The sequence below is a fragment of the Momordica charantia genome (genome assembly GCF_013281855.1).
Source record: "Momordica charantia cultivar OHB3-1 chromosome 8 unlocalized genomic scaffold, Mcharantia_2.0 BLBB01000008.1, whole genome shotgun sequence".
Classification (NCBI taxonomy): domain Eukaryota; kingdom Viridiplantae; phylum Streptophyta; class Magnoliopsida; order Cucurbitales; family Cucurbitaceae; genus Momordica; species Momordica charantia.
Genome location: NW_028275166.1, coordinates 26,120,810 through 26,147,680, shown reverse-complemented (window position 1 = coordinate 26,147,680; position 26,871 = coordinate 26,120,810). Strand labels below are relative to the sequence as shown.

The 26,871-nt window shown below is 33.9% G+C and overlaps 1 protein-coding gene and 1 long non-coding RNA gene across 2 annotated transcripts; one reads left to right on the top strand and one right to left on the bottom strand.

The window, feature by feature from the left end:
• Positions 1 to 16,792: 16,792 nt before the first annotated feature.
• On the top strand, positions 16,793 to 17,879 carry LOC111013321 (uncharacterized). Its single transcript, XR_015792637.1, has 2 exons — positions 16,793 to 17,162; positions 17,559 to 17,879. It is a non-coding gene; the product is annotated as an uncharacterized LOC111013321 (long non-coding RNA).
• A 561-nt stretch (positions 17,880 to 18,440) lies between these two features.
• On the bottom strand, positions 18,441 to 21,880 carry LOC111013200 (putative indole-3-pyruvate monooxygenase YUCCA10). The gene is made up of 4 exons (XM_022287603.2): positions 21,074 to 21,880; positions 20,129 to 20,365; positions 19,136 to 19,261; positions 18,441 to 18,846 (listed from the first exon to the last, which is right to left on the bottom strand). Exons 1-4 carry the CDS (start codon positions 21,677 to 21,679, stop codon positions 18,670 to 18,672), a joined length of 1,146 nt encoding a protein of 381 aa, XP_022143295.1. The 5' UTR covers positions 21,680 to 21,880; the 3' UTR covers positions 18,441 to 18,669.
• Positions 21,881 to 26,871: the final 4,991 nt, after the last annotated feature.

Below are 26,871 nucleotides of genomic sequence, written 5' to 3'. Positions count from 1 at the left end.
TTCTTTTTTTTTTCTTTTTCTTTCTCCGATTTAAACCCTCGTAATTGAAGACAGTGAGTTTTTTTCCCACACTCACGACTTATTGGAATAACTCACGAACTCTCGATTGAAAATATATGTTAGTTTAGTTATGTTCGTTGGTCAAGAAAATGAGTTATATTTTGTTATGTTCGTATTGACATTTTTTACTTTCTTTTATCGTTCATAATTTTTTGTTTGTATAATTTGATGACAATTTCGAACTTTTATCATGTAGATTTTTTCTTTTTCACTTAATCCGATAGCGATTATCGAGCTATACTTTAACGAGCTGTTTGGTTAGGAGGTCTTCTGGGTGGGAATGAACATGGACAAGTAAAGTCATTGTTTGTTACACTTATTTGAAATATTTTCCTGGTAAGCTATTCACATGCATCCCTTATTCCCATGGACAAGGGCTTTCTTTTCCCTCAGATTTATGGGTTTGTCATAGGTTTTGGGCCAAACTCTCCTCTCTCCTCTTTTAAATAATTTTTTAATGTAATTTTTTACTTTATTTTATTCAAATTAATTAATTAGAATGAGTTAAAATATTTATATTAAATTTATAATTAATAAAACAACATTAAAATTTTACCAATAATGTACTAAATTAATTATTCTATTGTAATAAATTAATTTATTAAAGTGTATACTTCATTTTTTTATAAATAATGTAATAAATTGATGCAATTAATAAGATGAAAGTGATTAATTTTGTTAAACACATAAAATGATAATTGTTAAGATTGTTAAGATTGATTGCTAAATAAAATCAACGAAATAAATTTAGATATATTATTTATAATATATTTATTAAAGAATGAAACTTAAATTAAAACATAATTATTTAAAATAATTATTATTTTGACTTAATAAAGATAAATTAATTATTGGGAGTTAATTTTGATTGATTTTAAAGTTTTATATAAATATATGATTTTGCTAAATATATATATGTATTTGTGTATGTGTGTATATATATATATTTATTGAATTTTAGTTAAATAACATCTAATATTAATTATTCAATTGATTATTGTGCTAAATTGTCAGTATAGCTAAATTGTTAATTTAAAATTTAGTATGCTAATATAAAATAATTTAATTTATATTATTTGTTTTTTATTTAAATTTGATTTGTTATTAATCAATGTTTACAATGACATAAAAGACATATTTATAGAGTAATCACACAAAATAAACATATATATAATTCATTTTTAGACATCTTAATCTCAGCCATCTTAATCCTGGACATATATACAACCAAACACAGTTATCTTTGTTTCCCAGATATCTTATTCCCAGATATTTTAATGTCAGGCATCTTTTTTGAAACCTTGAACCAAATGGCCCCTAATGGTAATTGTTTGGAGGTAGATGATAACATTTATCTTATCTGCTATGTATGTTTGGATTGACTTTGGTTACGTATAATTTTTTTCTCTTGAGGTATTATGTAGATTTGTTTATCAAATTAATGGGAAATTTCATATTGTATAAATGCTAAATATGTGTGAAGTCTCGAATGTTGATATATTTTTTTAATTTAGTCTTTATTGTTTAAAAAATACAATTTTTTTTTGTTAGTAGCCGTTAATATTGTTATAAATTTAGAAGACGAATTAGGCTACATGAATTTAGAAGACAAATTAGGCTGCATAAGAGAAGTTTTTAATTGAATTTTGAAAAATTTTGGCTGAAATTTCAACTTTTTTTTTTCTTTTGAAAAACACTTTTTTCTCTCTGAATGGCTTAACTTCTCTTTTATGTCAACTCATTAAATATCATGTTATGTCAACTCATCAAATATCATGTTATGCATATTTTTCAATGATCAATCGTATTATTCATCAACAAAAATGTTATAGAGAACAAAAACGACCCGAAACGAAACAAGAATCAAGGTCTGAGATTATCGACAAGAGGAGACCGGCCTGAGACATAAAGGGCCAACCCATACCAAAAGACGACCCGACGCCGAGGCCATCACGGCGCCTCGGCGCCGGCCTCTCACCTTGGCCTTCGGGCCAAGGTGCAATGCGACTTCCCCGCTCGGATCTAGCGACAAGAGATTAAACACCCTTGTTCGGGGCCGAGCCCAACATCTACCCTCTTCTGTTGATTAACAATCGTTGGGCCTTGCAAACTCTGAATTAGGGCTCAACTACAGAAGGTTCTGGAACCACCCTCATAGCTATAAATAGCAGTCCAGTCTAACCCTATGGAGGCAAGTGACATATCTCTAGCTCACTATTTTCTCAACTCTCCCTCGCTAACTTAGGCATCGGAGACCGTGTGACTGAGGTCACACCAGTTTAGATCGGTTTGGTTTTATAGGTATCGGTTCCCTTATCATCGAGTTAGGTGTGTGCGAGAAGAAGAACCTGAGGGTCAAGATCCAGGCATCAACAATTGGTGTAGTCTGTGGGGACGATACATCAAAGCAAGCTTCGCCGAAGCGAAATCTCGATCCGAGGCGACATCCCGATCTGAGGCATGTAAAGTGAAACGGCCGACCACTTAGGTGAGGCAGGACCGAGCCCTGATCCATCGACTTGATCCGAAAGGCAACATGAATCCTAGTGAGAGCCATCAGCATTTCGAACAGAAGAGCCTGAATGAAGCGGCCGACCACTCGGGTGAGGCAAGATCGAGCCCTGATCATCGACTTAATCCAACCACCCTTGACAGGGGAGAACCGGCCTCGAGCCTAAATGAAGCGACCGACCTCTCGGGTGAGGCAAGGTCGAGCCCTGGTCATCAACATAATTCGACCACCCATGACAAGGTAGAACCGGTTGAGGAGGTAGAATCTGTCCTTCTGACAGTCGAAGATCGACGAGTCAACATTGGAACCAGGTTGGGGAATGAGGAAAGAGAAAGCCTTATAAGCTTCCTCATAAACAATGCCGACGTGTTTGCATGGTCACATGAGGACATGTCGGGAATCGATCGAGGAGTCATGTTATATCGACTCAACGTCAACAAGAGCTGTAAGCGAGTGAAACAGAAGCGTCGCGCATTCAACCAACAAAGGAACGAGATTATAGCTGAACGGTGGAGGAGCTACTGAAAGCAGGCTTCATTTGCGAAGTACATTATCCCTAGTGGATATCCAACGTAGTGTTAGTAAAGAAGCCAAACGGCAGATGGAGAATGTGCATCGACTTCACAGGCCTAAATAAGGTCTGTCCAAAGGATTCTTTTCCTTTGCCTCGAATAGATCAACTGGTTGATGCCACTGTAGGGCATGAAAGATTGAGTTTCATGGATGCCTACTTCAGATATAATCAAATCAAGATGCATGTACCGAATCAAGAGAAAACCTCTTTTATCACGAGTCGAGGTTTGTATTGCTACACGATGATGTCGTTCGGATTGAAGAATGCAGGTGCAACCTACCAATGAATGGTGAATCGGATGTTTGCAGTCTTAATCAAAAAGAATATGGAAGTCTACGTAGACAACATTCTGGTAAAGAGTTGAAAGAACAAGCGACACGAGGAGGATTTGGCAGGAGCATTCGAATTTTGCGAAAGTACAAGATAAAGCTGAATCCCACCAAGTGTACGTTCGGAGTGACCTCAGGCAAGTTCCTGGGATTTTTAGTACACCAAAGGGGAATCGAAGCCAATCTAGATAAAATCAAAGTTGTTCTGGAGATGGATCCATCTAGAAATCTAAAGCAACTGCAGGGACTCAACGGAAGGATAGCAGCACTCAACAGATTCGTTAACTAAGTGCCTGTCATTCTTCAAATTCCTGAGGAAGAAAGGGCAATTTGAGTGGACAGAAGAGTGTGAGGCTGCCTTTAAGGAGCTAAAGCAATACCTGGGCTCAGCCCCGCTCCTCTCAAAGTCGATCGTGGGTGATGAACTCCACTTATACTTAGCTGTATCCAACACTACAGTAAATTCTGCGTTGATAAAAGAAGAAGATGGACTATAGTCTCCTATCTACTACACAAGTAAAACAATGGTAGATGTAGAGTTTAGATACCCGTAAATGGAGAAATTGGCGTTGGCACTGGTCACTTCGGCCCGGAGACTGCGTCCGTATTTCTAAGGTCACAAAATAACTGTCCTTACTAACTTTCCATTACGACAGATTTTGCAAAGGCCAAACACTTCTGGGCGACTGGTAAAAGTGGTTGTGGAACTCAGCAAGTACGACATCCAATATAAGCCAAGAACTGTCATGAAAGGGCAGGTTGTGGCAGACTTCATAGTAGAATTAACGCCAACAGAACCTCAGGTATATAACATCGACTCAGAATTGGTTGAGGAAGAGCAACCCTGGACACTCTACGTAAATGGGTCATCAAATTTTCGAGGATGCGGGACAGGACTTCTACTGGTCTCTCTAGATAGAGAGAGATTCGAATATGCACTGCGGTTCAGTTTTCATGCATCCAACAACGAAGCCGAGTATGAAGCCCTGCTAGCAGGACTAAAGGTGGTCAGATACATTGGAGTTAGGAACATACTGATACTTAGCGATTCACAGCTGATTGTAGGTCAGGTGAAAGAGAAGTTCCAGGCTAGAGAATCGCGAATGGCGAAATACCTTTCTCAGGTAAAAAACCAGCTCGACCTGTTCTCAAAATATGAGATTCGACAAATTCCACGTGCTTAAAACGTCAATGCCGATGCGTTAGCTCGACTAGCTGCAGCTTATCAAATCAACCTGGGAAGAACTGTACCGGTCGAGATTCTACCCGAACCAAGCATAGAAGCTCAGGAAGCAATGGATATCGACGAGTAAGGGAAACCAGAAGAAAACTGGATGAGCCATTTGATCAAATATTTGAAAGATGTGATCCTGCCTACTTAAAAGATAGAGGCCCAGCAGCTACAACGACGAGTAGCCAGATATGTGCTTAAAGACGACAATCTATACAAAAGAGGCTACTTGTTGCCGCTTTTAAAATGTCTAACGCCCGACGAAGCTGACTACGTCATGAGAAAGATACATGAGGGTGTTTGTGGGAGCCATTCTGGAGCACGATCCCTAAGTCACAAGATAGTTTGACAAGGGTACTACTGGGCGACCATGTTGAACGACACGAAGCAATTCACCAAAAAATGCAACAAATGCCAACGGTTTGCAACAGTACCTAGACAACCGCCAGAGCCTCTAACAAGCATAATGAGTCCTTGGCCCTTTGCCTAATGGGGAATAGACCCTATAGGGCCCCTTCCACTAGGAAAGGGCCAGACCAAATTTTTAGTGGTGGTAGTCGACTATTTTACTAAATGAGCCGAAGCTAAAGCTCTAGCTACAATTACTGAGAAAAAGATCACCAACTTTATCTGGAAGAACATAATTTGCCGCTTTGGAATACCTACACCATTATAAGTGATAATGGGAAGCAGTTCGACAATGTTGCCTTTCGAGAATTTTATAGGGAGTTGGGCATTAAGCACATCTGTTCCTCGCCAGCACATCTGCAAGCTAATGAGCAGCTTGAAGCAGTCAACAAAATCATCAAAAGAACTTTGAAGACCAGGTTAGAAAAACTTAAAGGGTTGTAGGCAGAAGAACTTCCCAATGCATTATGGGCCTACAGAACAACACCTTGTACTTCGACAGGAGAAATGCCATTTTCACTATCATTTGGCTCTGAAGCGGTAGTGCCAGTCGAAATTGGACTCCCCTCCCCAAGGGTAGAGCAATTCAATCTACTTGACAACAATGAATCCGTATAGCTTAATCTCAACTTATTAGAAGAACATCGAGAAACAGCACGACTACGAATGGCTAAATACAAAAATCGAATAGCTCGATACTACAACTCTAAGGTTAAGAAACGTGACTTTAAAGAAGGTGATTTGGTGTTAAGAAAGATCATGCCTAACACCAAAGATTCAACTAGCGGGGTGTTCGGGCCAACATGGAAGGGCCCATACAAAGTCACTAAAGTGGTTCGAATGGGCACCTATGCTTTGGAAAACCAATGAGGGAAGGCCTTACTACACCCATGGCACGCGCAGCATCTCAAAAGATACTACCACTAGTTCGACACATTGGTTCTAGATTTTTTATGTTTTTCCATTATTTTCACCAACTAATGTTGTTGTAACTAAATTTTCGATAGGGCGATCTTCCTACTAATAAAGTCTCCAACATTCAACATGATACTTGAGTTTTTATGTTCATTTTGAAATAAATTTCTCAAGCAGGGGGCATCATATGTCATCGTATGTAAATATCTACATATCTACGACCGATCAATAAACTCAAAATTGGGACAGACCTAGAAGCAAGCCAAACAGGAAAAAAACCAGTAACGGCTCAGCGTGGTCAAAACTAAAAACAGAAAAGTACAGGATGTACAACTATTTGGCATAAAAGCCAAACGAGTTAGAAATCCAAAGGTATCAACATTAGTTCTGTTAAAGTTAGATCCCAAGGCTAAAAGTGAATGGTTTAAACTCAGATGAGAATAAAACCAGGCTCAGGAGACTTGATCATGACCAACGAAAATTGAAAAAACTCGAACTTCCAATTCATGAATGATATCGACAAGCTCAAGGTACAAAACCAGTAGCAGGAACCAAGCGGCTAAAATCCAAGATTGGATCAAAAGCTTTTGGTAAAAGCTCTGTGAGTTAGAAACCCTGACATAATTAGCCACTGATACGCATATGAATTATGTTATAGAATAGTCTCGTGGAAACGACAAGTGACATGTACTCTCAAAACAAAGATCTTGACACAGTCATTCGTCTTCTATTTTGAGAGTGGTGGCCATTGTTATAGAGAACAAAAACAACCCGAAACGAAACAAGAATCGAAGCCTGAGATTATCGACAAGGGGAGACTGGCCCGAGACATAAAGGGCCGACCCATGCCAAAAGAGGACCCGGCGCCGAGGCCATCACGGCCCCTCGGTGCCGAGGCGCCGGCCTCTCACCTTGGCTTTCGAGCCAAGGTGCAACGCGACTTCCCCCGCTCGGATCTAGCGACAAGAGATTAAACACCCTTGTTCGGGGCCGAGCCCAACATCTACCATCTTCTGTTGATTAACAATCGTTGAGCCTTGCAAACTCTGAATTAGGGCTTAACTATAGAACGTTCTGGAACCACCCTCACAGCTATAAATAGCAGTGCAGCCTAACCCTATGGAGGTAAGTGACATATCTCTAGCTCACTATTTTCTCGACTCTCCCTCGCTAACTTAGGCATCGGAGCCCGTGTGACTGAGGTCACACCGGTTTAGATCGGTTTGGTTTTGCAGGTATCGATTTCCTTATCATCGAGTTAGGAGTGTGCGAGAAGAAGAACCGGAGGGTCAAAATCCATGCATAAAAAAAAAATATATATATATATATATATAATTGAAAATGTTAAAGATATAAGGGATTACATTGAACTTTTTAAAAATACTCAATATTAGAGACTTTTTATATGAAATTTTTACGAACTAAATTTAGGTTTCTAAAACCTACTTATTTGCATCATTCAAGTATATATTAATTATACAAACTCAAGACTTTTTAAATTCAGCTTTTATAAACTCAAGTTTATCCCAGGCATCCCACAAATGTGTCTGGCATACTATTGTAGATTTTGTAACTTATTTGAAAAATAAATGGTATTCCGAACGCACCGACCTTTTTTTTTTATTTTAAACTATTTTCAAGAATAATGTTTGGAAAATTAAAGGTGATCTCTTCAAGAGACTCTATGTAACTTGAGTTACATGATGTTTTTCTGGTGCCATATGTTTTTCTTTTTCAACAAATTCTGACATGTCGTCTATTCAAGAAACAACATATGTCAAATTTACTCATAATTATTATTTTGCTACATACTTTTTAATCGAGAGATTGGGTTCAAGTTTTCATTATATCACTTTTTCTTTCTTTTTAATTATTAAATAGAATTTTATTATTATTGTTTTTTTAGAAAATATTGTGTAGAATTTTATATTGCAAATTATTTTCTCTTTTAAATAAATTTAAATAAATCTGACCTATTAAAATTCATCTTTTCTTCTAAAATAAAATAACTACTAATTTCAAAAAATAAAATAAAATCATGACTATTAAAAAAAGATATTATTTTAAAAAGTTATTTTAGAAAAAGAGATACAATTTATCAACCGTAATTAGCTCCTATTTGTACTAAATAAATAAAATAAATTATCTTTTAAACAAATTTAAATAAATGTTACTTAGTTGAAATTTTATTTTTTAAAATAAAACAACTACTAATTCTAAAAAAATAAATAAAATAATTACTATTAAAAAATATATTATTAAAACAACGGCTAATTCTAAAAAATAAAATAAAATCATTACTATTAAAAATATTTTAAAAGAAAAGATAGATTTTATTTTACCAATTACGTGATGGAAATGAATTATATTAATCTAGTAATTATAGTTTGAAATTAAAAAAAAAAACATGACATCAGGCTTCATGCAACTGGGAAAGCGTAGAGTGACACCTACTTTCTCATGTTTTGATTTTACCTATAACTTCGCCTTTTTCTAAGTATTATTCTTAAAAATAGTTGGATGGATAATATATATTTGAAATAAATTTAAAATAAAACATTCATTAACCTAAAACTTACCAGGAGAGTATCTTTTTTTTTTTAATAAACATAGAAAATATCACCTCCAAATACTTGACCAAAATCAAATGTTAACTTTTTCTTTTTTGTTTGTTCCTTCTGTTTATCAAATTTAAAAAATCAAACAAACTATCAAGTATGGTTCAGCTAGCTCCATTCAATCAATTTGATTGGACTCTACAAAATACATTTTTGTTTCCTTAAATTTGGGGTTGGTGTCTATTTGATCCCTGAAATAAAAAAAAAGATATTTTTAGTCTTGAAGTATGTAAAATGATTTTAAATAGTCCCTAAAATATTTTGACTATTACTTAACTAACCTTAAGAATGATGTAGGGCTATTGAATTGCTATGAATTGGCAAAATATATTAATATAATATTAATTTTTATGGTGATTGTACTTTTTATTTACTTCGTCCCCCCTTCTCACCGTCGACTGCCTCTGCGCTGCACTCGTCTGGAGCATCGAGATTCATTAAATCTTCCATATCTCAAACTTCTTCTTCATGAAAGAGGAAGAGATTTCAAATCTATAAAAAAGAGATTTCTTGGTTTCAAATCTAGAAGAGAAGAGGCGTGTCGCGTGACGAACAACAAAACATTATTGATTCTCTTCATCTCATCACAATCGCACAAATGCGCCCCACCGGTACAGCTGTTTGGGGTGAAAATCATACTGCCACGTGGAGGACAGAGAAATGTCTAATTTAGAAGGTCTTCCCCTGGTGGCCAACCTGAAGGTTTTCTTTAGTGATCGATCTCATCAAAGTCTTCCCTAATGGCCGACCTAAAGGTCTCTTCTGATGGCCGACCTCATCCAGGTCTTGCCTTAAGGCCGACTTCACTAAGGTCTTCCATAAAGATTATCCAAGGGAGGAACGACCTTCCATACTTAGTCAAATTCCATATAACAAGAGTATGAACTGAAATAGCTACTCCCGACAGGCCGACTTGGGTCCCGACATGCTCAACTGCTGGTCAGATTCCTTGTTGGGTACCTAAACCTATAAATAGGGTACTTCACTCCTCAGTCAGGTATAGTATTCTAGCTCAATCTTCATATAAGGTCGAACTCAAAACTGACTTGAGCATCAGAGTGTTTGTTCCCTTGTGTAAGTCTTTCCTTGCCAAGTGGTCTTTCAGCTCATTCCAGACACTTCAGCTCATTCCAGTTAGTTTAACTTGACCTATTGAGTTGGTAATTCCTTCCCAAGGACCAGATCAAGCTCTTCCAGTGGTCATACTTGGACCAGGTCATACCTTGATCAATTTTTTTTGCATAAACAATAGCCAATCGCCTACTGTCTCGTTTCTCCCTTCTATACTTCATTGAAATTTGAAACGTGGGAGATGGGGTTTTTCCTCTTCCAAGAAGTCTCTTTCTCTTTGAGATTTCCAGATTGTGAAGAGTTGAATGAATCTGCTCATCTAATTTGAACAAGGATATAGGCAAGCATCAGTAGATTGAGAGGTTCATTAGAGAGGAGGAAGGAGGAGAAGGAAGAAGATAAAAAAAAGAAATCCAATCACCATAAAAGTTAATATTGTATTAATATATTTTGTCAAATCACCAATTACAATTAGCAATTTAATAAGTACACCATCCTTAAGGTTAGTCAAATAACAATCAAAATATCTTAAGGACCCTTTAGAACAATATTACAAACTTCATGGACTAAATAAACACATACTCCAAATTCAAATTTTAAGAATCAATAGTGTCCCTATTTTTAAACTTCAAAGACTAAATAAGCGTCTACTTCAAACTTGACTAAAAGTTTTACCAAAAAAAAAAAAACACATCAAATTTCTTGCCAATTTTTAATGGATAAGATCCATTCATGGACATGAGAGAATAGTTGGCCCAAGGCCATTTAAGCTGAAATCGAAATGAATGACACAAATATTAAATAAAAAAAAAACTAGGAATTAGTACACCACTAGCTGTCTTTTAGTATTCAAATTACACAATTAATTTTAACTTTTTAATAATTTACATTATTGTCTAGAGCTTGACACATTATAAGTGGAATCCATTAAAAAAATTACTCATAGGTTCTTTCTGATATATATTAAATAAAGATAAAAAATAAAATCAAATATGGAATAAATTTAGAATTTGGGAGGTTTACTCATTTTTGTTTTGGAATTCCTAAAATCATGTTTTCATGAAATCCATAATTTTTGTTCTGAAATCTCTTAAGTCTCTAATTTGAAAACCTAAAATCCCTCAAACACCACCACACCTAGAAAACTAGAGGCAAATACTTCAAGGTATATATTAACCTAAAATATTTGAGTTATATACCACTAAAAGTTATACATTATATCTTTTGAAGTAGTATATGTTTATCATACTATAAATTATGAGATAAAAATATATTATATAATGGTAGTTGGAATATATTCTTTAACATAATAGTATATAATAATAAAAAGTATATATTATATAACCATTTAGAGGAGCATATGTTTATCATACTATTACAAAAGAAAAGGTGAAAAAAAATTCGGTGATAGTAAATTTTTTTTAAAATTTGATTACGGAAGGATTTGATATTAATTGTGATGGGAGAAAAAATGAGATTTTTTAGGTTTTTTTTTTTGAAGAAAGAAACATTTAATTAAGCCACTAGGGCAACGGTTGAAGGGAATCCCCTTTTACAAGATCCATTAACCAAGAGGGGAAGGGAAACTGCCATAGACACGTGGATGAGGCCGAAATTGCCCATTTGGCTAAGGAATGCGCACAAAAATTACACGAACGGGGAGAGTGCATGAAGGAAATTGATTCGAACGCTAGGGCTAATGATCAAATTTCCATAATCCAATTCATTTTTTCTCCCATCGAAAACAGATCTCCTTGAACGAGGCGAATGACTTCTTGGCAATCAGATTCTACAACCAGGCGAGTGTAACTCCGTGAGGCAGCGAGCTTTAGAGCTTCCAAAATTCCTCTGATTTCAGCAAAAAGAGGGTTCAATGGCATCGGCAGAAACAGTGATTTCGCTACCAACAAAACCCCCAAATGGTCTCTAATAATAAGACCTAGTCCTGTTGATGTAGAACGGCAGGCTGCATCAGAGTTCACCTTCATAGCTGAGTCGCAAGGAGGAAGCCAACGACAGAATGGGGGAGGGACCGAGCTCTGCTGCGGTGAGATTCTCTTGTTTTCTTGAGCCTGTGAGTAATTCTGAAAATAGGAACTAATCCAATTGCACCTTAAAGCAGGGGTGGAGACAGAAGAACCATGGGCCATAGAATTCCGATCACACCAAATTGCCCAACAGGTAAAAGCAGCAAGATCTCTCTGCTGTGGATTTAGTTTATCATAAAGAAGCAGCCAAATGTCCATAAAACTGAGATTTCCATTTATTGGAGAAGTGAAGAGAGATGGGAACATCAGATTCCAGATTTTCTTAGCCCTTTTGCAGAGGAAGATAGAGTGAGAAGTACTTTCCATCTTAGCACAAAATATACAATCAGGTACCACATCAATTCCACGATTTCTAAGATTTTGGGTTGTTGGGATGTGATTATGACCTGCTTTCCATAGGAATAGCTTAATCTTAGAAGGAACCTTTAGCTCCCAAAAAGTCTTCCAATTATATCCCCTAGAGCCTGCACTTGTAGATACACCATTGCACTTCTGATGTATATAGAGTTTTATAACCACTTTTAACACTGTAGTGTCCTCTCTTGTCAAAATGCCAAATCCAAGAGTCAACAGAAACGTATAGACTAACGGGCATCGATAGAATGAGATCTCTGTCTTCCTCACAAAAAATGTTAGAGATTAGATAAGCGTCCCATTTTCCATTAGGATTGATAAGGTCTGCCACTTTAACATCATGAGGACCAAAAGGTGCTGTGATAGGACGAAAGGAATAGGGTCGCAGAATCCAGGGATCTGAGAAGATATTAATGGTCGAACCATTGCCAACTCTAGAACGCAACCCCTTGATTAGAAGGTCCAGCCCCCAAATGAAACCTTTCCAGAAATATGATTGATTTCGGAGGTGAGTCGCTTGGAGCACTGATGAGTCATGGAAATATTTTGCTTTTAGGACTCTGGAAACGAGGATATTTGGATTCTGAAGAACACGCCAGACCTGTTTGGCCACCAAAGCCTGATTAAAGCCTTCCAAATCTCTGAAGTTTAGGCCCCCTAACTCTTTAGGAAGGCACATTCTCTCCCAACTCATCCAGTGGAGCTTCTTTGTATCGTTCGAAGATCCCCACCAAAAACGAGCAAACATTTGAGAAACCTCTTCGCAGAAACCTTTTGGTAGTCTAAAAACGCTCATAGCATTAGTCGGAATTGTCTGACCAACACTTTTTAATAGAACCTCCTTTCCACCCACTGAGAAGAAGCTGAGTTTCCAACCTTGCATAACTTTCCAGATCTTATCTTTTAGAAAATTCCAATCCAGACCTTTGCTTCGAGAGAAATGAGAAGGGAGGCCAAGATATGGACCAAAAATTTGAAATCGAAATATGAATCATTTAAATAAAGAACAAATTTAATCAAGTAAAACAGTAATAGTAGAGGATAATCTTGAAATTAATGAAAATTTAAAATATGAGAATCCAAATATGTAAAACTTTGAAAATAAAATATGGTTTCTATAAAATGGCCCATTAAAGAAATTTTCTCAAAAATTATTTACCTAATCTTATGATTTTTTTTATTACCTAAGGCCAATAACTCAAACATATTCAAGTCACCCAAACTATCCCTCGAGACTATCTAACCTTATGATATTCTAATAACATTTATATCATTTCAATAGTCATTCTAGTCCACCCTTATCGAAAATAATAATAATAATAACTATTCTAATCCACACACTATTTTAAATTTATTTTAATAAGACACATTATTTTGAAATAGAGTCGCCAAGATAAAATATAAAAAGATAGCAGAAATGATTAACGTGTAATATTATTATTTTTTTAATAAAAAAACGTGTATTATTAGTTACTTAGCAGACCATGTAATTATTAAATTGTACGGTCAACAAATTTTTGATAAATTAAAAGGAAAAAATAAAATACCAAAAAACTATCAAACAAACAAAAAAAACTGATTGGACAACCATTTTCGTACGGACTTCAAACTTGTACTTGATTTTGACTTTTGGCAACTTCAGATCCGAATGTTTTTTATTTCAGAAGTGTATCTCGATGGATACGGTGTCGTGTCGCACAAAAAAAAAAAGGAATAGATATATTTCTTCTTTTAATAATCAAAACAAACTTTTTAAATTTGATTTAATTAAATAATATCAGCTTCTTGCATAAATATATTTTGTTTAAGAACATTCTCGTCTGCATAGTTTTACATAAATATATTTGTCAAGAAAATGATTAAGTCTCTTAGCGAAACTTGGATGGATTATATATCGACGAATAAAGAGACCTACAAAATAGAGTTAGCAGTTCGACGTTCTAGTAAGTACTTATTTGATTTATACTCGAGAGAGAATATAGTTTCGCGTACCTTGCGTGTGGTGGAAGATCTCTATTTATAGAGTTGGACTCCCAACAGGACTTTCGAGAGTGCTCCAATGGCTCTTCGACCACCCCTGATTCTCAGTGCCTTGTTTGAGATTATGTTTGGTGCTTTGCACTTGCAGGTACTTTTCAAGGTAGACTCGTCCTTTGAAAATGTCAACCAATGATCAGTAAAATATGGCTCGACTTTGGCAAGCCTTGCTGAGCTGTTTGAAATCGTCTAAATGATAAGATTCATTAGATTCTTTCATTTATTAGGGTGATTGATGATCTCCCATATTGACACGTCACAGGCGATAATTCGCCTCCAACAATATTATATATAATTCAGCACAAAGGGAAGAAATTTTTAATTTTCTTTTTTGTTTCTCTTTATTTTAGTTCATATGAATATAATAATGCTTAAATTATAAATTTAGATTTTTTTTAGACCGTTGCATACACAAATAAATCATTAACTTTTAAGACAGTTATAAGTGTCTTATAAACTCGAGAATATTCGAATTGACATTTAAATTTAGCTTCTAAAATTTGATACTTGTGTTTGTTTAATTAGTTTGTAAATTTTAAAAACTTTCAATTATGTTAATCAACTCAATTCTTTTGTAACCATCCTAACTTAGTTTTCTCCTCCAATCTCAATGACTCAATTTATTTTTTGTTATATAGATCGAAATAAAGGTTCATTATTGGAGGCTTTGTCGAGCTCACGAAAGTCTTTACTAGATGGTTTATTAATCATAGAAGAGACTTTGAACAAAGTGGATAGGTTCTTCAAACTCACTATTTGAGGACACATAAAAAACGTCTCTATGTCCACTTAAAAACAAGTTAAAAAAGTGTACATTCAAAACTTGGGGTTCTCAAAGAAAGTAAAACTACTCGAGAACAAGAAGAACAACAATGAAAGCAAATTTTTGTTTTCGAATAATTCAAACTTTGACTTGCTAACGAACCATCGTAACAAAAGACATCACTTAATGTTTCAAATCTCGAGCTGGTTGTAGAGTTGGAGTCTAATTAAAATGGCAATCGATTCTAGATGACTAGATAAGATTTAATTTACTAACTATTTATGTATCTTTTATTCTCTATTTTTTCCCTCCCTGTTTGAAACTAAAATACACTTTAAATATGTTAACATGAACGTAACTCAGTGATAATTAACATATATCTACGATGAATAGGTCATGAGTTCGAATCTCCCACTCCCACTTCTTGTACTTAAGAAAAAGAAAATAGTCTCTCAACTTCCTTACGAAATTCAAGAGCCAAAATAAAATATTTAAAAATTGTAGATTAAAAATATGATTTAAACTAAAGTTTTATCAACATGGCCTGGCTCATGAAACAGAGGCCAAGGGGCATTTGTATTAAAGTTATTCTATTTGATAATGCATGCTAAGAGGCATGAAGCCTACATTTTCATCATTTTTTTTAATGTGATTAATAAATTATTGGTTTCAAAGTATGACGACCCTTTTTTTTCCCTTATAAATAATGGCAATAATTCAAAATTATTGTTATTATTTTTTAAAATAAGATATTTTTCTTCTTTATTCGAGTGACAAGAGGCCAACCTAGTAAATTTATTTATTTATTTATTTTTAAATTTCTTATACTCAACAATGATTGCTACATTATTCTCATTTAATAACAATATTGAAAATATAACTTAAGTGAATGATGGCCGACTTATTAACATAATTATGATAAAATATTATAAAATAAGCTATAAAATGATTAGTTGCAAATATAGTTGGGACATGTAGGTGTTCGATTTTTATTTTTTAATATTTTTTGGGGGAAAATTCACGATTTTTATCGAAAATATGTGCTTTAATTAATTGAGTTATGATCAAATGGGTGGCGGCGGAGCCGTATACGTATTTGTATGTATGATCATTTTAATTTTGAGAATTTATGGAGGGGCAAAACTTTGAGATCGTAACACATTTATATTGTTTTCTGAACCTAAACAAAAAAACTTGAGTTTGTTGTTTCCAAAATATCTACACAATTTAGTTTTAAACGTTTCTTAAAAATATGAAACGAAAAACGAAAAACAAGAAGCGAGAACGTACCAAATGAACCCTTTAGTAACTATTTGATCATGAAAATGATCAAACTCGTATTCCATGAAGCTTGGATGAGATGTGTGAAGTCTAAAGTATCTGCAAAACAGAGCTAGCACTCTGATGAGCAAGGTAGTACTCAATCCGACCTATTACTCAAAGTGAGAATAGTATCTCGTACCTTTCGTGGGAGGCGGGGTCTCTACTTATAGAGATGAACTTCGATAGAGCTTCTGACGTTGCTCTAACGACTCTCTGACACTCTGACATCCTGAGAAATTATGCGGCGTGTTGTCGGGGAACATCCTCGTCGTCTTCGTGACTACCGGTGTTCTTCAAGGTCATCTTGTACCTAGAGTAGGTTGGTCGATAGGCGAAATGTAGATCGACTCGACCACCATGTATCGAGCTATCAAGATTTGGATCAATCCGAAAGTTATGGTTGAATCTCTACATTATTATTTCATATAAAGTCACTAGAAGGTGTTCACACGTGGCACTTATTTATAATTACTTTTATAGAAAATACATTTAGCGTTAAAAATTCTCTTATAAATATTCCACTCTTCCCATGACAATGAGCCACAAAGTCAACCATTGAGTGGTTGGGAATTGTTTGGCCTCTCTCTCTCTTTCTCTCTATTCACCAAGTTTTTAATATTGAAGGGAATAAGGCATAAGAGAAATATGAAGGGGAGTCTATACAATAGATTGAAGAACAACAACAGAGAGGATGGCCTGCAAATTAGTAGAAATGAGAAGGCCAAGAGATTATTGATCACAATAAGTGTTGTAGGAAGCACAGGGCCATTGAGATTTATAGCGAACGAAGACGATCTCGTGTGTGAAGTCATCCACGCCGCTCTCAAATCTTATGCTCGCCAAGCCCGACTTCCTCTTCTTGGCTTCGATGCTACCAACTTTCTTCTATACTGCAATAACGTCGAGAAGGCAGATGGCTGTACTTTTCTCTTTTCTCTCTTCTCCTATCATTTCTCAAAAAAATTCTTCGAATTTATCTAAGTTTATGAATGGTTCAAAGCTTGTTAAGTTTTCATCTATAATCCCTTCAATTCTTCTATTTTATTTATTTGATTTTTGAATTACTGTGTTGCCAACTTTGAGTATAATCCAACAGAAAATAAGAATTTCTAATTCTAAAACAATAAAATATAAAAACTTCTAAAAATTTGGAAATGTATGTATATAAATATTTTTTTTTACAACATGTGGGGTGAGGATCGAGAACTCACAACCTCTTAGTTGGAGATATATGTCAATTAGACTGAGCTATACTTGCTTTGACGAAAAGTATATATAAACTTAACGATAAATAATTTTCATTGATTTTGTGCAGGTTTGAACCCAATGGAACAAATTGGACCAAAGCAGGCAAGAAACTTTGTGTTGTGCAAAAAGCAAGGCACACCATTGCCATTGCATGATCAAAAGATGAAAAAGCTTATGGCAATAAAGGAAAGCCATGGATGGAAGGCTTGGATTAACAAGTCCTTAAGTTTTAAGATACCATCCCATTGAGATGTCTTAATACATTCGAAATCGATTCGTGGCTTTTATATGAATGGACAATTTACTTCGTTTTCATTTTGGATAAATGTATTGTAATGAACATACCGATTTTCTTTTCGATTGACTTAGACTACTTGAATCAGCATTATCATGGAAGTTGTCATACGTCTTTTAGAATTCTACCATTCAAATACATAAATGAATTCGAATCTACAATTCTAAGGGAGGTTATTGTTATTGAAACAATAATTTAATAATTATATCAACTTTTTATCAATATATTTTTTAATGGAAGGACTTAATTCAAATGTTTTATTCATTGGGGATAAAATTGGGATTCTTGAGACTAATTTGAGAATTATCTTAAAATTTTGAGCCTGAAAGTAATCTCCATTGACTTTTGGCACAACTTTACCCTTTTCCAATAGACTACTTTCTAGAGATTTTTAGGGTTTTCGTCGTATCATAACAATTCATGTTGTTGGATGTTGTTGTTGGATGGTGAATGAAGTTGTGATCCATCTTTTATTTTTTATTTTTTAATAATTCGAGATGGATGTCGTGTGACTTCACCAGTTGGACCTCTATAATCGAGAGGTGTCGATGGCCATCTAACACTATAACCAATGTTGCAGGACTCGTTCCAAATAGGTGGGGAAGCCCCAGCTACACGCCCGGTAGGCCTTGAATCAGGGAAAGAGTATCCTCATTTAGCCACAAATCCACTACACCATCATCTGCTAATGGTGCGATCCATCTTTTATTTATAGTCGATAAAAGAGGTGTTTTTGTAGAAAACTGTCCTTTTAGATATTAAACAGAATAAAACTAAACCAAGGAAAATAAATTTAGAAATTAATAGAAGCTTTCCTGCTAACCAATTTAGGGGTGTGTACGCAAGTATTTTCCATTGAAAAATACATCATTCTTTATTTCTTCTACCCGCGCCAATGGATTTGAGCTGATATATCTTTAGCAATGTTTTGAGCATCAAAATTAGCTCCATATAGTCCTCCTCTTGATAACCCTACACAATACAAGCCATTCTTTCCTTTCCAGTGATTAGGGTAGTTCGGTTTCGGTAGTCCATCCTCATTCAGAAGATAGTCATCCCCCTGCATTAGTATCAACATCGTTTTTTAGCTTTCTATTTCGAAATCCAAGAGTAGTTTTTTGTTTTGTCAAAGCGAACATAGTTCAGCGGTAGTTGTCATATACCTCCAATCAAGAGGTTGTGAGTTCGAATCAAATGTATTTTTATAAGTTAAAAATACCTCTAAAAGTCATGTCAAACTAACGTAGCATGATTTTACCGGTCCAAATCTTAAATATTGAGTATATTTTTTTGAAAAAATGAAAATGTAAATTTATGTCTTAAATTTTATTTTTATTTTCTTAGTTTACCTTCAGCCATAGATGTGTTGACCTTTTGAAGCCAGTGCAGAATATGATGGAGTCAAATGGGTAAGATTTGCCGTTTTTGAACAGTACATTATTGCCTTTTATGCTTGAGATTTCTGTCGGCAACACCTGCAAAATTAGAGGGATAGAAAGGCTATAGATTAATTCTATATAAAAATAGGCAACAAAAATAATAATAATGCCATAAACTAAGTGACATGAGTGAGAACTTACAAAAAGAGATGGTTTTAATTGGTATAACATCGAAGAATAAGGGCAAACATGAATTTAACTCAATTGATTAAGGGTATTTTTGAGATTGATGGTATAATTAGTGATTTTGAAAAAAGAGATTTAAATATAACTGATTTTTCAAAACAGCCCAAATGATACCTTAAAAATAAATTTAAAGTGATTTTAAACTTTCCTAAAATCAATTTCTTAATTTGCAAAATATGATGAATGGAAAGAGAAGTGATTTTCAAATGACAAAAAGATTTTGACCATGTCAAAATCATTCCCAAACACACCTAAGAGATACATTCGGTATCCCACTTTCATATGTTGTTAATTAAAATCCAATTTTATTTATTATTATTATTTTTTCTTTTTAACTTGAGATTCAATTTTCATATTTAAAAGCATGGAATACAATCATTAAATCGCTTATTTTCAGATCTGTGGATTTGCGTATTTTTCATATCACTAACCAAACGCACCATAAATATCATTGGTGTAAAACAACTCGGAAAAAAACATCTTGAAGACTCAACATTAAAAGCATCAATTTTAAAAAATATCCAATAATAGATTAGAGATATCCATTATTTCACAAAATTAAAAAGATTCGCTAGACACTTTTTAAAGTTCACATGTCCTACAAGGTTCAAAACATAAAAAACACGTTAGGCACATTTTAAAATCCCGAAAAAGTTTTGAGCCATAATTTTTTTGGCATGTATACCCTCAAACAATTTATGAGTGAAAAAAGTGTACCTGAATTTGTCGAGATTGAATTTTGTGAAAGGCTCCTCCTCCATCAATGACTGGATACTTGCCATACTTGAGTTTCATGGCCATCGGTCCTTCTGATGGTGTGGAGATTCCATATTTGGTGAGGTCTCCATACACTAATTTGCTCAACATCACCATCAATGAATCCACACACCCAACTGATAAATACTTCAACAAAACCAATGCCAATTGCACCATTCTTCTTGACATAAAATGAACCTGTTCATCATATTCCACAAAATTCAACATGTTTGGTGTGATATGATATATATGCCTTTTTTCCTTTTTTTTTTTATGATGATTTGATGTAAGGTTGTCGCTTTTTTCAACGAATTATATAAGTCGGTCGATAATTTTGAAATTGATACATTAGCTATAGTATGAAAGACGGGTTTGTGTGTTTAACTAAAAAAAATGATAAATATATCAAATGGTCTCTAATCGTTTAAATAGGGTCTTATTTGAAATAAAAAGAAACTTTACTCCAATCAAAATATATATGTAATATTTGTATTCTAAAAAACTAAAAAATCACCTCTTCTCATTTATTTAAATATAACATAAATATTACTCTTATTTAATTCATGGAGAAAATACTTTTAAAACGTGAATTTTGAATTTTATATTTTAAAAAGTATTTGATTGGATTATTTTACTTTTAAAAAGTCATCGATCTCTTGTTTTTTGCAAAATTTTAATATAAATTCAAAGGTAATATGTTAAGGCTGTCAATTTTATTTTAGTTTAGGCGTCATACCAACCAACGTTTGACTTTATTGGCATATGTTACGATCAAGAATTCGTAAAATGTTGAAATTGTAATAAATAAAATGAGATAAAAAAATAATACAGGAACAAAAAAAAACGAAATAATTTGAATTTTATATTGCGTGTTTGATTTGAATCTATGCTATTTTTTTACATTACCGGGCTTCGGACGAGCATCGAAGTAACGGCGCCATGATCAACAAGATCCGAACCAATTTCCATGGCCGAATTCCCGGCCCCAACCACCAGCACATTCTTCCCCTCAAATCCCTTCCCGGACTTAAACTCCGTCGAGTGCATCACATCGCCGCCGTACCCGGCCAATCCGTCCACCGCCGGCGAGTAGGGCTCCGTCGTCTCCCCCGTCGCCACCACTAGGAACCGCGCCGCGTACTCCTCGACGATCTCTCCGTTCGAAGCCCTAATCCTCCACTTGTCGGCGGCCGAATCGAACTCGGCGGCCTCCACATTTCGCCGAAACAGAGGGCGGATCCTGAACTTGGCGGCGTAATCGTCGAGATAGCGGAGGAAATCGGCCTTGGGGGCGTAATTGGGGGCGGCGGAGGGGAGCGGCGCGGCCGGGAGGTGGCAGAAGCGCTTGGGGAGGTGGAGGCGGAGGCGGTCGTAGGAGTATTTCCGCCAGAGCGCGGCGGAGCAGTCTTCTCTTTCGAGGATTAGGTGTGGAATTGAGGACATTGTTAGGCACGCCGCGGCGGCTAGCCCCGACGGCCCCGCCCCCACGATTATCACTGTAACTTCCGCCATGGCTTTTTCTTTTTCTTCTTCAATGCGGAGACGACGAAGATGAGGGCTCTTCAGCCTATTTGATGTATGAGAAAATACACTGCTTCCAATAACCTAAAAAATAAAAGTAAAAGCTATTGACACACTTACCAATAAAATAACTTGTCTTTGTTCGAGAAATTAGAAATATCAATAAATTTCAGTCCATCGTACGTGTAGTCACAACATTCTTAATCCTAATAAATGTGAAAGGATATTCCTCGATTAATATAAGGATCTTGTCAAATTATGGTATCCCTAATTAGAATTGGATGGGAAATAATTGACAAATACACCATTTTGATAACGTATTATTTTTTTAATTTATTTTTTATAACGATAATTTATATATATATAGTGATTTATTTTTAGGACATCTATTTTTAAGTTGGAAGCTCAAATATTTATCTCCGACGATACCGAGGAAAAAAAAGGAATTGAATTTTGCTATTTCATGTATGATTTAGTAGATAAGACACTTGTTAGATGTTACCATCCAACCAACGTTTTAAATGTCAATTAATAATGGTTGATGTGATCTCAACTTTAAGGAAATTAATATTATTCATGAAAATATTGATAAAATTAATATCGATGTTTTTTGAAAAATTATAACAATAAAAAAATTCATAAAGAATATTTAAATTAATACAAATGGGCATTTCAAACTTTTTAAATAAATTAAAAATTATTAATATTAACCTCATGTATACGTTAGTGATATTAATTAGGTAGAAATTTTGTATTTTGTCGATTTTTTGCGATACTATGAAAATGTCGATTTACTATTATTGTCCACGTCAAACACATGGACATATGAAAATGTGTGACATGTCAACGAAAATTCAATACCTAAGCTCTAAATGATCTCATTTTAACAGTTTTGATTTGGTTTTCAATAAGATCGTTTTAAAAAGTTGAATTTAGTAATTATGAGTTTGGGGCACCTTTTTTATATGGAAAGGTCATAGTTAGTAGTTTGTTTGTTTTTTCTTGGAAATTTATTTATTGTTTAAACGACTAACTATTTGAGCTATGTTATAATAAATGTGTCAGTTTGATTTACGTACTTTGAGTTTAGTAAGACTTTTTATCAATTTGACCTCCCTGGTAATTTGAGTTTTTTTTTTTTTTATTTACAGTTTTAAAAGCTTCCAATTTCATTTTTATAATCTAAAAATTTTAAATTTAGCGTTTGTTGACAAATGATCTCTAATATATATATTTTTTCTTAACACATTCTTTTGTATATATACACACTTAGCTTAATCCTAGACTTATGTGATTAAGCCTCATTTGTTTTTTAATATTATATATGTTAAACTTCCGACTCAAAAGGAGGTATGCTGTTACTATTCATTATTATTCATTTAGAATATTTTGTATAATTTAATTATGTTCCCTTTAATTTCAAATGATGTAGGAACTTCTGTAACGTTGGCTCGACTCAGTTTGATATCAACAACTGATCTGATACATCTTTGTAAGGAAAATCAATATGAATGTGGGTTGAGAGCCTTGGTAATGATGATGACAGTCACTTGCCTAAACAATTATAACTCACCAATTTAATAATAAACTAAAAAATGTATTAAATGTTGTTGATGATGATTTCCTGGTGAGGTCCATATAGGTGTAAAGCATGCCATATACATCTTTGTCTCCAAGGTTTTGATACCTGCGCACAAAAAATCTGACATCGACGTGGTGCTCTGCTGAATGCAATTTGATATTTAAGTTAGAACTCAAGTAGAGAGTAAACATGTTTGAAGCAGAAAGAGTTATAAGAAGGATAGTAACCTTGACGGTGAGAGTCTGCTTGAGAGTGTGAGTAAAATCCTCACAAGAACTTTGTAATGAAATTGAATTTTACCTCGATTAGGGTTGCTCTTTTTCTTATATATCACGAGAGAGAGGGGTCAAGGTTTTTCCTCAATAAGTTGTTGACAGGGGAATGAGCAGATCACCTTGGGGTTCATGGGGACCATCAACATCCTCGTCGCAGATAAGGAGGTGTGGTAATGTCCTGGGTGGTCCCGTAGTGCATCGCAGTTTCAGTTTGGATATGTGTTAGCATACTGCCTGCTGGATGTCCTCTGTAGGGGGCATTCAAGTGCACTTGGGGTTTACCTAGTGCGCTCGGTCATTTCAGGTTCTTTCTCTAACTTGACCCATGTGGCTGGGCGGCTATTTAACGCGTGACATTTCAATTTTTCCCGATAAAAAATGTAATAAAATATTGGAATCAATTAAATAGAAAATACTAAGGCCCCATCAACCATTTTTAGTTTTCTGATTTTGAAAATTACGGTGGTTTGCTCAAATTTGTTGAGTATATTTTAACTTTTTTTTAAAAAAAATCAAAATTTAACTTTCCGACAAATTTTAAAAACAAAAACAGAACAAAATGGTTATCAAAGTGACCTAAACTATTCAATACAAGAATTAAGAAATATAAACTAAAAATAAGGGTGACTACCTACCTACAATTTAATATCCCATGAGTTTTCTTTGTAACCGAATGTAGTAGGGTAAGACGATTGACTTAAGCTAGCCCGAACAATCACAGATTAAAAACAATCGAATCTTAACTAAAAAAGAAAAAAAATTATAAATTTCAATTCAATGATTTATTGAAATCAGGTAATAAATTATGGAAAATTGCGGTGGGTAGCAAAAATAATTTATGTATTTAAAAACATGTCACCTGATTTTTAAATTTTTAAATATAGAAAATTTTTTCACTTATATTAGTAGTATATCAGACACTCGTATTAGTAGTATATTATATGTAAACCACCATAATTTTTTTTAGTAGTATATCAAACATTCATATCTGTTTTTTTTAAGTGATATATTAAAAAAAACTAAATATGGTTGCTATTTTACTAATTTTACTCGATATTTTTACTATATTTGCACTGTCCCGTAAATTATTGAAATGAAATACATAATAAATTAAGAATAAGTAATTTTTACTTTTTTCTCTTATATCTTCTGCTCTTATATAATAATATATTTTTATTTGTAAAGCATTGAATAGTAAAACAAAAAACTTTACAAAAGATAAAAAAGTTTAAAGTTAATTTTTCTCTTCAGATTCAAATTACCTTCAACCTATATATGGTGCTTTAACTATAAAACCTTGTTCAAATAAAGTATCTATACTAAAATTCTAATTCTTTTTAGTTCAACAGGGAAAATATCTAAAATTTAGTGAGGGAAGAATACGATCTACCACACGTGACGAATGAAAATAGATCATCTCACTTGATCTATCCTATTATGATTCGAATGATATATACACAGTAACAAACTATAAGCCAAACATGCCAAACTCTAGGTTGGAAGGTCAGTGATGATAACATTTATGAGGTCATAATCGAGCTCGCACAACCATCTGTAACTGTGTAACCAATTCCAAAACAGCAATAACAGATCGAGAAACGAGACGACTCACAAGTGCTCCACCTTAAATAGAATTCATTTTCCGTATGCAAGTATGCAATTCTGATTTCTTATCCCAAGAGAAAATAGCTAGATTAGATTCTTACTGATTTGTACATCAAAGTGTTTGTTCTCTTTATGCAAGTCCTTCCTCACATACCTCGTTTTCAATCTCACATGAATTTTTCTCGTGCTCTTAAGATAAGGTCAAAATTCAACATAAACAAACTTTAAAGAACTAGATTAAGTGTCTTAATTTTTAAATTAGGCACATGTTGGCAAAAATAATAAATCTATGTGTGCTTTATTAAAAAGGTTAATCCTAATTAATATGCAATTATGCATCATGTTCTTTCCCCATCTTTGTTATATATATCTTACCACTTGGAGATAAAAACGGTAACTTGGCTTAATTTAAGGGTACTTCGAAACCTGCTCAAAATAGTCGAAAGTTAATTTTAGAAAAGGCCCAAAATTTGTTATAGATAGAAAAGAGCGAGTTGCCTTTAATTTTTTCTAGTACATGTGGGGTGGAAGATTGAACTCACAATCGATTTGAGATATATGTCAATCACTGCTGAGTTATACTCGTTTTGACAATTGTGTTTCACTTGGGCATGTTTTGAAACCAATTAGTTTAGTTTTTATTTATTTATTTTTTGTGTGATATAATTATTTGTATTAATGCTATTAAGAATAAATAAATTTGTTCAATTATCTGTCTCTTAAAATTCTATTTGCATTCACTTGGTTTTATATTTTAAAAAGCTAAAATATAAAAAAAAAAGTCATTATTCAATCGTGTTTAAGATTTCTATATTAGTCCACTAGATCACATTCAAATTGTTTAGTGGTCTTAAATATTGGTGAAATGTAAATATATATACACACATAACTCATTATCGAATATCATTCATCATATTGATATATATATTAAAAAATTTGTTTATTGAAGACCCTTTTTTAAACAATGTCAATTATCTTGATTTTTTTTTCTTAATACACGTGTCATTAGTGTCTTTTTTTAACCATTAATATGGGAGGAAAGGAAACGAAGGCTAACATAAATATTGATTGATTAAATAATTAATGTTTATTAAAAACATGTTTATTTTGAGTTACAGAGTAATAATGTTTTTAAACCTTTTAACATTATTTTATTTTAACTTATCTATGTATGTTTATTTGAGTAATTGAGTACTAATTGATTAATTGATAAGTAATAAAACAGACCTAAATAAATGTTTAATAATTGTTCTAAAAAAATTAAATTATTTTTTAAATTAAAATCCTCCCAATATACTCATCTCAGGTTGGTTCTTCTCCTAGATTTTTTTTTCTTGAATACCTATATCTAAGTTTATTTGTTTTTATTCCTTTGTTTTTTATTTTTGAGTATAATATACGTGGGCTGGAGGTTCGAACTCATGATCTTTTGGTAAGAGATAGGTGTCTTAACTACTTGAGATATGTTCGATTTGACGTTTTTTTCCTTTGTTAATACATTGGTTGATTAGATACATGATAACCTACCCAAATAAACTTTTTAGCATTTATTTTCATTCAATACACATTTAATTTTAAACCAAATAAAATAATTTTTCAGAATAACCTAATGAAAAAGTTGAACCCAAAGGTACAGAATAACATAGATTTATCTTTCCCAAAAAAGAGAGAATAATATATATTATACATAAAGATTTTGGGCCTCTGTTTGTAATATAAAA

Coding starts and splice junctions, on each gene's coding strand:
- LOC111013200 (XM_022287603.2), bottom strand. CDS start 21,679: ATGGCGGAAGTTACAGTGATAATCGTGGGGGCGGGGCCGTCGGGGCTA. Junction 20,366..21,073: donor CGATGCTCGTCCGAAGCCCG/GTAATGTAAAAA, acceptor TATGATGAACAG/GTTCATTTTATGTCAAGAAG. Junction 18,847..19,135: donor CAACACATCTATGGCTGAAG/GTAAACTAAGAA, acceptor ATACTAATGCAG/GGGGATGACTATCTTCTGAA.